At 40.1% G+C, this 14335-nt stretch overlaps 1 protein-coding gene across 1 annotated transcript in view; it reads left to right on the top strand.

Moving 5' to 3' along the window:
* Window positions 1–14335, top strand: part of LOC102252163 (dedicator of cytokinesis protein 8) — a gene marked incomplete at its 3' end in the record, with an annotated part of 65014 nt that overhangs the window by 13459 nt on the left and 37220 nt on the right. Inside the window, exons 2-3 of the mRNA XM_014529189.1 lie at window positions 10096–10201; window positions 11363–11427. Of these exons, the coding sequence (XP_014384675.1) occupies window positions 10096–10201; window positions 11363–11427 (171 nt within the window). The remainder of the gene's footprint in view (window positions 1–10095; window positions 10202–11362; window positions 11428–14335) is intronic.

Below are 14335 nucleotides of genomic sequence, written 5' to 3'. Positions count from 1 at the left end.
CTTTCACAGGGGTCGCCTAAGACCATCGGAAAACACATATATAATTACATATTGTTTTTGTGATTAATCACTATGCTTTAATTATGTTCAATTTGTAACAATGACATTGGGGGTCACCACAACATGAGGAACTGTATTAAAGGGTTGCAGCATTAGGAAGGTTGAGAACCACTGTTCTAGTGGTTTCCCTTCTATAGATTTTTAATAGTGTGCTTAGATTTAAATACAATTTTTTAAGTTTATATAATCATAGTGACTAAGAACATGGTCTTTGAAGTCAGATAGCTTGGGTTCAAATCCTGGCTCTGGACACTTCCAGCCCTGAGTTTTGCCTTTGTCGAATGGGGAAGATAAACTTGGTCCATAGTGTTGCTGTGAGGATTCAGTGAAATGGTGCACATCAGATGCTCAGCACGGGGCCGGAGCAGTGTAACCACTCAGTGAATACTAGCATGGTTTTCTGTTCCCACTGAAACACTATCCAAATCTTCCGCAATCCTAACCATTGGGAGGCTTTTTCTCGACATCCGGAGGCACACCTATTTTCATTTCATGAGTTTGGTAAGTTTCATTCCACAAATTCTTCTGTGGTTCAGATGCTGCTTTCAAGATCGTTGGCCAGCTTGTTGAGAGCTCTTATGACCTGCATTTTCCTCAGAGATTGAACTCGTCAAAGAGGAGTCAAAGCCAAAACATGTGGATGATCATTTGTTTTGAGAGGTTGGTTTATTTGCTCTTTAGCTAGGTTGTGTGGTTTTGCTCCAAGACCACAGGTTCTAACCGCACCATTGTGCAGCCATCTACATGGTGGGTTGCTAGGGAGATGGGTGAGAAACCACAGGTGGAGAAGAAGTGGCGATCTCTCTAGAAAAGCAGCCTCAAGCTCAAGCCTGGCCACATTTACATCTGCAGCCTGAACCTCTCATTGCTGCTCCAGATCTGTTTACCCAGTGCCAACTTGACCTCCCCTCGGAGTACTCATTGGGCCCACAAACTCAGTATGTCTAACCAACCTTCAATGTCACAAAGTTCTTTTTGCCTGGTGTTACTAGAGCTCACCATGTTTCTTTTGGTCATTTTTGCATAACTTTTTTCACCACTTTGTAAACAGTTTAGGCATTTACCCAAGAGAAATGAGAGAATATGTCCATATAAAGACTTGCACAGGATTGTTTTATAGCAGCTTTATTTGTAATAGCCAAAAACATGGACAATCTGTTATTGAGTAAAGTATGTCTCCTGTAAATAGCAAAATTTTTTAATGTAATTTGGTGATTTTTCCCTTATTGGAGAACTTATGTGTTTATATTTAATACTAGGGGCCTAGTGCACTTTAATATAATCACTGTTAAATTTCAATTTAAACATATAATCTTACCATGTTTTTTTTTCAATCTGTCTATTGTTTCTATAGAGATTACAACAATACATAATCAACTTATTAGAGTTGTAATATTAATTGGTACTTTTACCATTTCCAAAACAGTGTAAGAAATTTAGAACATCTGAACTCCGTTTACCCCTCTCACCTTTTGTGTTGTTGATGTATATTTTAAACTCTGCATTATTATTATTACTTTGTATAGTCACTGTCACTGAGATTTACTTATGTATTTACCCTGTTGGCATATTTCATTGTTTTCAGCACTCTGTGCTTCCTTCTGGGATCATTGTCTCCTGCCTGAAAAAGTCTCTTTACTATTCTTTTAGTATGGCTCTGCTTGTAATAAATTCTCTCACCTTTGTTTATCTGATGAAGCGTTTATCCTTTACTAATGAAGGGTATTTCTGGGTGGAAAAGTCTAGATTGGTAGTTTTCTTTCAGCAGTTTAAAGATCTCATTGTATTGGTTTTTGGATTTCACTTTTTTAAATGTGAAATCACTTATTAGTCTTATTACTACACTTTGAAGTAATATATCTTCAATATGTCTTTGAAAGTAATATGTCTTTCCCGCAGATATTTTTAAGAACATTTAAATTTTCTCTTTCTGTTTTACTGTGATGTGTCTAGGTTGATTTTCTATATTGATTCTGAAGGGCATTTGTAGAGCTTTATGAATCTGCATCTTTGGTATTTTTTTGTCAACAATATTTCTTTAAGTATTCCTTCTGTTCCTGTTTTGTCTCTCCTCGTTTGGGACTTCAGTTTACATATGTTAGTGCCGTTTCTTTATTCTCAACACACTTTTCTGAATAAACCCTTTTTTCTTTAAACAGTTAAAACAAAAAGCACTTAACATTTACAGGTGTTCTTTTAGGTCAGTGGTTCTCAACCTTGACTGCACATTAGAATCACCTGGGAATCTTTTTAAAATCCTGATTTCTGGGCCTCATCCTTCGGAAATTCTGTTTCTTTGTTATGGGGTGGGGCCACAACATTAGTAACAAAGAAACAGAATTTCCAGAGGATGAGACCCAGAAATCAGGACTTTAAAAAGATTCCCAGGTGATTCTAATGTGCAGCCAAGGTTGAGAACCACTGTTTTAAGTGATTATGCTGCCACATCAGTGGATGGTGATGATGTCAGGAGAGAAACTAACTTACATCATAAGTAAGGACCGGGAAGAGGGGGTGCCTTACAGAGGCATGAAGACATTGAGTAATCCTCCTCTAGGCTTGCTGTGGGAACCGCCAACACTTAAGTCATTTAATAAACATGCTTCTGTGTTCAGAGGAATTTTCCAAGTGAAAGAGATTTAGGATTCCTCCCACATGAGGAAGAAACGTAAATTCTCCAGCTTGTTTATAAGGAGCACATGTCTCTTTGTAATCATGTTTCCACCTGTCAAATGATCTTTATAGAAGTTGTACATGTATGGCATGTCTCTTTACAAGAAGGGATGGAAAATATAAGACAATCTCAACCTGAAATATCTATTACGAAGCCTCCGGCTGGCAAACTTCTGAGGAATTCATTCAAAACTTCATTGCTCCCCTTGTTGGAGTGGCTTAGTTGGTTGGAGTGTCTTCCCGTGCACGGAAAGGCTGCAGGTTGGATTCCCAATCAGTGCATGTACCTGGATTTCAGGTTCAGTGCCCGGTTGGGGCATTGAAGGCAATTGATTGATGTTTCTCTCACATCAATGTTTCTCTCTCTCTCTCTCTCTCTCTCTCTCAGCATGTCTTCAGGTGAGGATTTAAAAGAGAGACCTCATTGCTCAAAACATGTATGTATGTATGTATATGCAAGGATAGAGATATATATGTGAATAGATATAATATGCATCATATAATATTATATACTAGGGGCCCGGTGCACAAAATTCGTGCACAGATAGGGTCCCTAGGCCTGGCTGGCGATCAGGGCTTATCTGTAGGGCTACCAGCGGGGTGATCGGGGCCCCCACTCACACCCGCCTTGGCTGGCCTGGTGCCACCTGCTGGCCAGCCCCACCCTCCCATCACCGCCGCTGTTTGGGGCCTGTGGGCTGGGGGCAGCTCCTGCATTGAGCGTCTGCCCCCTGGTGGTCATTGCACATCATAGCGACCTGTCATTCCTCCGGTCGTTCCACTGTTCAGTCAATTTGCATATTAAAGTTTTATAAAGATAGATAATACATTTATAAAATTTACTTTGGAAATTCATTTCATAGCCTTTTAAATGTAAAGGTGTACTTTACTACAAGTATCTGAGGATACACCTCAGACAAAGCTTTAGATCATTTCTGTGTGGTCATCTCCAGGAACTACTCGCCTGTGTTTCTGGACCTTATACATGCCATACACTGTGACCCAACCCAGTGCTATTTACATCATTCAGAGCTACATACAACAAATTTTAAAATTATTGTTTTTTTTTAATACTACACTGCCCTAACTATAATTCAGGAAGTTTGGGGGTAATATTCTTTCACTGCTTACTTGGTCTGAATCATTTCTAGTCTTGAACAATGGCTATTTTGTAAGGTTCAATTATACCATGTGTTTGTGGCTACATATGCCACCCACAAATGTCCATAATTATTATTTATTACTAGCTATGTACTTTATACTTTGTATTGGTTGAGTGTTTTACAGTCAGGCATTAGTTACTAAGAGTAAATTATATATTTGCTTTTCTTTATTCTACCCCTTTCACTGTTATTTAATACATTGTCAGATTCAGGAAAACCCTAAACTTCTTTAAATACTTATAGACAAAGGTTTTCTCTTCAATCAGCTTTATAATCCTTCCAGCCACATTGGCTGCTGACCATACCAGCATAGTGCGAGAATTTTCTCTCAGAGATGAAAGCCAGAGCGAAGCCTTCCGGTGCTTGGTTTCCTAGCACAGCTGCTGGTGTAGATCATGCTGCTGATTGTTCCGCCTGGAGATTCTTGAGCATCTTTGCCAGTTAGAGCTGGAAGGGTGCCCATCCAGGAGGTCATGTAGCCCAGTTACATGTAATGAAACTAAGATGCAGCCTGGTTAACGAATGTACTGGACTCAAATAGCTGGCAACTGTCAGAGCTCCGGACTAATTCTCCTTCTTTTTCTTTGCTCTTTTGCCTATCTCTGTTGTAAAGAATTGGGGCAGCCAGGTGGTTAAAATACTTAAAGAAGGAGTATGGAAACCTAATGTCTAGATGTTAAGAAATGTTTTTTGTTTTTTTTAATGCTTGAAATGCATTGTCTTCTTTTCCATCAGGTTGGCTCCTTCTCATTTTTTCCCCTTCAAAATATGGTTCAAAAGTCTTCTTATCCCAGAAGCCTCCTAAGCATTCCTGGGCTGAATTAGTAACTTCCTCCTCATAACTTAAAAGGCACTGCACATTCCTACATTATAATACTTATTATATTGTGTTATAACTGTATTCAATTCACCATCTGTCTTCCTCCTTCTCATCCACTGGACTGAGCTTCCAGGAGCAGCAATAGTATCTTCTTGAACTTCAATCCCTAGCACTTGGCAAAGAGCCGGGCGTTTTGTGTGCCCTCCATGTCTTATGAATGAATGAATGAACCAACCACACTCTCATAGTCTTGCACTATCAGTGAATGTTATTCTTTATTGGACATACAAGTCACCCGGAGTTTCCAGACCACACCACAGAGATGCTGATTCAGGATTGGGGTAATGTTAAGAATCTGCATTTTTATTAAGAAGCTGATGACTTTGATGCAAATGGTCTGTAGGCCACATTTGACAAGCTCTACTCTCTCATTAGTTCCGCTGGTACTTATATATCCTGATTATCTGTCATCTAAATAAACCCATAGAGCTTCACTATCCACCCCCTTCCACCATTTTGACTCCTGAATAGAGATACAGTAAACCCTCAATTTTGCGGACGTCGATTTAACGAACTTCAGATTTAGCAGACACAATTTCCAGTCCATATTTCATATGTGAACAATAACACCCTGTTAATTTTAAAATGCTTTTAATGAAGATTTGCTTATAATTAAATTAACAGGTTTTTTTGTTTTGTTTTGCACTCACTGTTATTTTTAATAAATTTTAGTGAATGGGCCATATGTTGGGAAAAAAACACTGTAGTAATTTCACTGACATAAATATCACATGTCTACAAGTATAGTCTACATATTTAAAGCCAAGAGTCACTGTTCATAAACAGTGTTCGGGGAATGCTGATCACACGGCATTGTGATGTTCCCAGGTGCCCTATGCCACGCCCCAGCCATGTGTATTTGTTTACACTAAGTGACTGGTGAATGCACGCATTTACCAGACCTATTCAGTATAAATTTCAAGTCACAGTAATACATATAGAAGACTTTTCTGTGAAATTAAACTTTTCATACATACTCAATTTTAATCACACAAATGTGTCTACATAAGTAAAAACAGGTAAACTAATTTGTCAATTTTTTAACAAATGCATTTGGAAAACCTACTTTATTATATAACGGATTTTCGGCTTTAACAGACACCCCCTCACCTGAATTAGTCCATTATATCGAGGTTTTACTGTGTCAACATTTTAAACAAACTCCAAGGCATCTTCCCAATTAAATTTGTAAAAATAAAGATAATATGTGTACAGCATTTTGAGTAATTAGAAGAAGAGTATCTTAGTTCATCAGGGAAATGTTATCATAATATAATCTAGAATCATGAAAATTACATTAGATATGTTGGATTCGGCTTGAGACTTAAATGCAAAGGAAATAAAACCCACACGCAATGCCTGCGTGGACAGCCTGCATGAGCACTTGCCCTGGCTGGGTTCTCTTGTTTGTGTAGGCAGGCTTTCCCCTTCACTGGGGCTGGCCTAGAGAAGAGGGTTGCTTTAGACACTGAGGTGCTAGGTGCTCTTTTGAGAATGAAGCTCCATATTAGTAAACTTAATGGCTGATGTTCACATATTTTAAAAAATCTCAACTGGTACATGTGTGCCTGCACCTAACTATATGTATGCATTTTTTTAAATTATGAACTTAAGCAACTTTGCAGGAAAAAGAACTGAATGGGTAGTTATTAAACTGCCTTTATATAACTATCCAAAAAGATTTCTCATCCTTGTGGAATATTTACACATATATTAAAAAGTATATCTATTCAGTTCCACATATTACTTTTTACTTGTAATTTATTTTGTATGCACATGTCCATGGGTCAACCTAATTCATATTTTTTGTTATTTTAAATGGTAAAATCATATTTCATCTATTTTATTCTATTATTTACTTAGTGTTCTTCCAGGGTTGGCTGTTTTAGTTATTTTCAAAGATTTGCTACCATATACAGAGTTCTTATGCTCATTTCTGCTCAAATTATGTTTTTGTTTGTATGAATTCCATTGTGCATGTTCTCCAAAGTGAAAGAATTAGAAGGAAGAGTAATGACAGTTTTATAGTTCTTATTGCATATTATAGTATTGCTTTCTGGAGACACTGAACCCATATACAACCCACAGGCGTGTGGGCCATGCTGCTTTTCCCACAGCCTGACCAATATGTAATTTCATCATTCCAGCCTATTTTTGCTAGTTTAATGTGAGCATAGGGCCTCTCCAGAAATATTTTATTTTGAAGTTCTTTAAGTGATGCGAAGCAATTCTTTTCCATGGGGGATAATTAACTGTTTTCATTTTAAGGACAAACAATTCACCTCCTATTGACAGTTTTAAAGGGACCGGCGTAACAACCTTTTGTAGAATTGATTCTGTAGAAATAGGACCCTTAGGTGCTGGCCAGGCTCCACCTGTTAGGGAGGAGCAATTGTATAGACCTGAATTAGAAAACGTATGTGAAGGGCTGTCGCAGAAGTGCCAGCTCACTCTGTTTAAGGAAGATTGGAGAGCAGGAACATTATAATTTCATGATGAAAAAAGCACTGGGGCTTTGGCATAGGATAACAGATTTCACTTCAAAATGAATGCAAAAACCTATCCCTCCTGCCATTCTATGATATCCTCACACAATGCCACTTCCTTTCCTGAACATTTCAAGGAGACCCCCTGGTCTATGACAGGGAGGACTTTAGAATGGCCAGGACACTCACCTGGGCTATTTGAGAGGTCTTGGGGGGAGGACCTGGAGACAAGTCGCAGGAGCAGTCAGTCCCGTCTGTGGAAAGTCAACTCAGATATAAAATAGTGCCTTTGCCCGTTGTCTCACATTCTGTGACTGTGGTCATCTTCTGTGTAAGCAAATAAATGCTTGCTATGCCGGTGTGGGTTCCTGTGGTGCCAAACACAAGATACAGTGTTATTTATGTAAGACGGGCCTTTTGTTTTGGACAGTGGTCTAATCTGTTGATCTTTTTAGAAATTGGTGACTGTCCAACTTGTAATGAAAGTCAACCTCTTGAGCACTTGGGGTCAAAATCTGTCCTTTTCCTCCATTCCCGGCTGTCATGCTAAATTGGCACTTCTTTGCTTTCACTCTTGTCTCCATAGAATGTTTACACACACAAACACATGTATGTCTCTATCTTTATCAATCTGTGCCTACCTATCTATCTGCTTTATTTGGAAATAATTCACACACCACACAATTCACCCATTTAACATGTATAATTCAGTGGATTTTATTATATTCACAGAGTTGGCATCCATAACCACAGTCAATTTTAGAACAGTCTATACTCCGCCCCCCCCCCCAAAGAAACCTCAGTTCCGTTAGAAGTCAATCTCTATTTGCCTCCAACCCTCCCAGCCCTAGGCAACTAGGGCTTACTCTGGACATTTCATATAAAGAATCATATAATATGTGATCTTTTGGTTTAGCTTCTTTCACTTCGCATAATTTTTTCAGGGTTCATCCGTGTTGTCGTATATGTCAGGTTTTTTCCCCTTTTTTTATTGCTGAATAATACTTCATTGTCTGATAGACCACATTTTGTTTGTCCATTCATAAGATGATGGGTTGTTTCCACTTTGGGCTACTATGAATGACTAATAAAACATGTATATGTTTCCGTGTGGAAGAATGTTTTCAGGTTCCTTGGATATATGCCTAGGAGTGCTGAGATGTAGGAGAACTGTTTAACTTTTTGAGCAACTGCCCAACTGGTTTCCAAAGCAGCTTCCCCATTTTACATCCTCACCCACGTGTACGAGGGCTTCAGTTCCTCCATATCCTCACCAACACTTGTTCTTGCCCATCCCTTTTGTCATAGCCATCCTAGTGGTTGTGAAGTGGCATCTCCTTGTGGTTTTGACTTGCACGTCCCTGATGGCTAATAGAATACTTACTCCTTATCTTAGTATTCTTCTTATTCTTTTATAAAAATAAATGATATGCTTCAAGAAATTAAAAAGGGCAAGGAATACGAGCGGCTATAACTTCCTCTTGGGTTTCACACATCATCCCATCAGAATGGAAGGGACCTCCACTGCCATGAGTGTGCTCCAGCCATTTTCTTCCTTCTTGTATCCGTTCATCATTCAGAGCATGGGGAAGCAGAGACCATTGTCCTATGTTGGGTAATGTCCTGTGTTGGGTAATGTGCCCACCCCTTGGGTTTGTAGTTATGACTAGGACTAGACAATGTACACCAGGAGAGTGCAAATCATGAAAGGAAATTGAAGTGCTTTTGAGGTGGGAGACTGGGTGCCACGGGTGGGACCAGAACACGTTTCCTGCTTCTCTGGATGAACTGCATTGCCAAGGTTGGGAGCCACAGAGACCTTGTCAGAAACCTCACTAATGATGTCAGAAACCTGTGCCACATATCATAGTGAAGAACACATACTAAGCTTTATTCATAATATTTCAAAATGATACAATTTTAAATGTACATATTCCTATTTGAAACACAGCATTTTCAAATACATGATCTCATCGATCCTCAATAGTCTGTTAGTTTCTAGTTATAGTCTGTGATGACCTCGGGGTTTAAGTACATGCTTGTGAACGAGCCTCAGAATCCAACCACCACCAACTGATTTCCTGAGAACATGTGTTCTGAGCTCCAAACAAATGACGAACAAATGCCCAAATGTCAACCTGCCCCTAAGCCAGCATCTCACTGTTCGGCAGGCTCATGCCAGCACGTTGCGTGGACAATAGAGAACAATTCTCATGTGCTCCATCCGGCCACCAGGGATGCTGACCGAGTGCTCGGCAATGTCCGGATGGGTGACTGGAAGGATCTTGCACTAGGAGCAGTGTGGAAAATAGGCAGGCCTTGGAATTTTAGCTACCACCTCAGGTGCCTCGGGAGGTAGAAATGTTCATATCACAGTTCTCTAGCGTTTTCTGCTACAACAGAAGGCCACCAGAAGGGTTTCACTGCTATAAAGGAGAATGACGGGATCAAAACGACAGCTGGGGGTTTAAAGGACTCTGGTCAGAGACAGATGTCCTCACAGGGAGTCGATGCCTCCGAATGGCCTGGGAAGCAGCCGCGTGCCCTGGACCCTTTCCTTGGGCTTCAAGCTCATCTTCCTCCTCCTGCTGTCATCCTTCCAGTCCTGGGCAGAAGCCACGATGGTGGGCATCCTGGCCTCTGTGAACTTCTCAAGGGTATATATTGTCACACAGAAGTCCACCCACGGGCCACTGTGGACATTGTAGTCAGTCCTGCCGGTTGCCCTGCCAACGCAGAAATTTTATAGCATGCCATCAAAGATTGTATCTATAACTGTGATGATTTAAAAAAAAATAATCACTTCACTTAGATTTTTCTATTTTAACCCAAGGTATTCTTCAGCGGAAATAAGGAAACAGTTTACTCTCCCACCAAACCTTGGCCAGTACCATCGACAAAGCATAAGCACCTCCGCTGGCTTCCCTTCTCTTCAACTAGTAAGTATGAGCTACAGCTTTGCTTAGAGAACAGTCTCGCGCAGAAGCGCCCAGCGAAGGCTTTCTGCCTCTCTCCTTAGGTCTCCCCACTGCTACCTTCCACTTCCAGCCACCAGTGCCTGGCCTGGCCCTAATTTTTAACATCTGACAATTTCCCTCTCTTCCTCCCTCAAGTAGGGCTTAGGGTGCAAAATGGGTTGTGGTTCTGACGTCCCTGGACTTAGTGGCCTTCCAGGCTATGTGATTTCACCCACATTATAATTCATATTGTAGGGAGGCAGAGGATTAGCCTTGGAAGCTTGCTGTCGTTCGTTACATGCTTTTATTGGGGGAAAATGTATTCCAAAACCTGAAAAGCCAAGTTACAAACCTTAGTTTTTTAAAATCGTTTTCTTGGAAGTGTAATTTACATACAATAGAATCCACTCATTTTTAATGTACAGCTTGATGGATTTGGCCAATTTATTGTTATTTAACCTCTACTCAATCAAGAGTCCCCATCATGGCCCCTTTTCGGTCTGTCTCCTCCCCCAGACCTCAGTCCTAGCCCTTAGGCCATCACTGATCCACTTCCGTCTTCATAATGTTGCCTTATCTGGAACTTCATATAATTGGAATCAATTTAAACCCCCATTTTAAACACACACACTCTCCCTACATATGGTGCCTGGTGGGTACTGGAAATCTCAGGGGGGACACTTTGAAAAAGTATATGATTGTCTAACCACTATGCTATACACCTGAAACCAATGCAACATAAATTGAAAGTTAACTGTAATTGGAAAACAAAACACCTAAAAAATATATTTTTTAAAAAACCAAACACTCCCCCTTCTAAGTTGAAGGTTGCCTGCATGTTTCACACCAATGGTTGAGCGTGCCTATGTGTGTTCTCTTATTTGAGGACTAAATGGCAGACGTGTGCTAAGTAGGATGCATCTGACTTAAGTGAGATGGTTTGTCAAACCCGAAGGAGCCTTCACTTCCTCTGTGAGAGCGGCAGCCTCCCCTGGCCTCACTTCCTCAGGCGCGTTGCGGCGCAGCGCATGCACTTCTTTGCTTCTGGTGGTTAGCCTGCGGAGGTTAGGTTTATTTTTTTGTTTCTCACTTATTACTTCAAAACCACTTCTGCTCTTAGAAATTTTGTAACCTTCCACTCAGTTTCCTGTGGCTGCCATCTTGTCTCCTGTAACAATTTACACGCGACTCACTGTGTGTCCTTAAAGGTATGTTTACTGGAGTGATTGGTGGTTATTTCAGAGGGGTAACTTGTGTGTTGTGTCACTGATGAAATAGTCCTACTGAAAAATAGACTGCAAAAGGTCATTTGTGAGGACATGTCTTCCAAAAAAACTACTTAGGACTTGGGTGGCTTGCTAGACTGCTGTTTTTATTTGTACTTTTCCTATCTGTTTCAAAATCGCAGATTATAATAAAAGCACATCAGGTGCATAATGGTCATGCTTTCAGATATATCAGGTGAACTGTGAACCAAGACAAATTAATTTGGTGCTAATATATATTTTATTGAAAACCCCTGAAAATTATTATGCAATTTCTGATTAAAATCTTACTCCAAAATATTAAACATTTGGTTAAAAAGTGACTGGATACACTTTTCTATCTTAAACTAGGTGGGGAGGTGGGGTTGGGTGCTTTGCTTCTTTGTAAATTAAGACCTCAGCGCTCTGCAGCCGGCTGTCTTGAGAAAGTGTGGACATCACTGCGAAGAGGCTTTGAGGAAGTTCAGCCAGCAGGCTTTAACCCCTTCTCTGCAGGCCAGCTTTGACTCTAATGCTGCAGCCTCACATTTCTTCAGGAGAAGTTGTTTATAAATATAAAGTCTCAAAGGAAACAATTGCTTCATGATTGCAGGTGCTTTTTGGTTTTATGGAAGTAAATGATGATGAATTACTTCATTAGCTGGGCAGCCGAGCTAACACGTGGCTTAACGATCCATTTTCTAAGAGAAGATACCGAAGAAGTAGCACACATCTTTAACTATACAAGAATCATGTGTGCCTCAATTTATTCCTTTTTCCGTTTGCAAATGAATAGCCTTTAAAATACACTAGTCCGGGTTACTCCAGTTTAGTTTCCTAATGATCTTTTCCCAGATCTCTGCTCCTGCTTCTGCTTCTGCACAGTCTGTTACCCCTGCACCTCCTATTAACTGACAGCAAAGCAGGAGGTATGAGGGAGCCACCGGCCCCAATTTGATATCCATTAAAAAAATAAAAAGCATGGCCTGCTTAGGAAATCACCCTGATGTTTACCTGCTTGTCCGGTTGTAATGTCAGAATGAGGTGACTGTTCTTCCCCTTGAGTCATCTTCCCAAATGAAGGTTCCTCCAACAGAAGTCAGCATACACGGTGATTTCCCTTTCCCTTCAAGAATGATTTCATTTCACGGCAAGATACTGGGACATTTCAGCAAGATTCATTTCTGGGGAGGCAGAGAAGTAGTTTGTCATCTACAGACTCTCAACCGGAAGTAGCTTTAACAAGCTGCTCCTAAGCGAGAAGCCATAGACTGTCCATTGTATAATTTTAGACAATTGAAAAGTAAGAATGAGTGCATTTTGACCTTTGTTTCTCTTACCTGTGTTTATATAAACCACCATTTCAACAACTCCGCGTGCCAAAACAAATGGTTGTTTAAGTTTTTAAAGTATTTAACTGGACAAGGTTATTTAAAACTCAATCAATTATTAGTTTGTTGTTTTGCAAGAGGAAATAACTTGGAGTCGCATGGATCTGGGGTGAAGTATAACTGTCATGTAATTGGTATATAATTTGAGGTAAGTGAACCTCTGTGAAGGCTTCAGTTTCCTCATTTGCAATATTGGCATAATAATGCTACCCCATTAGGGTTAACATAAATGACATAATAGATGCTGTGTAAATCGTGGCTATTACTGTCAATGTGTTTGGCACTGTGGAGATACTAGGAGATTAAAAGAAGAAGATCCATAGGAGATTGTTTTGCCTCTAAAGGGCCTTATGATCTATTTGAGATAATATAGGAAATCCCTACTGGCTTTGAGTGTGGTAGGTGCTCAGAAGAGAGACAAATCCATGACATAATAGGGAGGTAAAGGCTTGATGGGGAAGGTGAGGAGACTTAGAGGAAGGTTCTCAGCCCTGGCTGCCCATCAGAATCCCAGGGACCTTTAGAAACACCTGTGGCCAGGCCCACCATAGAATGAGTAAATAAAAATCCCAAGGGATGGGCCTAGGTATTTTAAAGTTCCCTGGGACTTTCACATGTGGTCTAGTTTAAAGAACTACATAGTGGGAGTATTCCAAACAGGAGGAAGAACATAAAGAAAGTGAAGTTTCTTTTGTTGTCCTAGTTCTGAGTTTCAGAGAGTATGGTCAGCAAGAACCACATACTATCCCTATGGATATATCCTTATATAAAGATAGTCGGTTGAGTGTCATCCCTTGCAATGAGGGTTTGCTGTTCAATTCTCTGTCGGAGCACATGCCTGGCTTTATCCCTGGTGGGAGTTGGGAGGCAGGAGTCAGCTGATTGATGTTTCGCTCCAGCATCAAAGTTTCTCTCTCTCCCTCTCGCTTTCTCTCTGTCTGAGGATCAATGAAAAAAAAATCTAGAAAGAAAAAAAAGATAGTGGCTTCTGTCATAAATCTGATAAGTCAAGTGAGAGGAAGGGTGTGTTTGATTTCTTTTTCTGTTTAGTCAGGTTTGTGTTTTTTAAACTCTAATTGTCAGTGTTAGCTGTGATAATTTTGAATACAAGAATTTCAAAGTCAATAAAATATTTTTAAAAATTTTATATTTGAATATGAAAAGGAACCATCATTTGGAGTTGGTTCCTTAGACATGATGATAGAGTTGTTCTGGGCCTAACTGACACTCCTGTCAGAGTCCTTTGTGCCCAGGGCCAGAGGGAGTGGCCTTAGTGTAGCATCGCTCATTGGCCGTGGCATTCTGCATTGCCACAGCCATGTGAACAGGTTGGCCAGACACTCTCTGATGTCAGCAACTCTATATTTGATGTATTTATTAAATTGAAACTGTAAAATACCAAAATTATTTTTTAGTTATTCAAAGTAGAAAGGGGAGTAAAATATGCAAGAGAGGAAAGGGTTAGATCTATGCCCTAAGGT

Source organism: Myotis brandtii, unplaced genomic scaffold, assembly GCF_000412655.1.
Source record: "Myotis brandtii unplaced genomic scaffold, ASM41265v1 scaffold672, whole genome shotgun sequence".
NCBI classification, from domain to species: Eukaryota; Metazoa; Chordata; class Mammalia; order Chiroptera; family Vespertilionidae; genus Myotis; species Myotis brandtii.
This window is presented reverse-complemented; position numbering and strand designations above follow the sequence as displayed.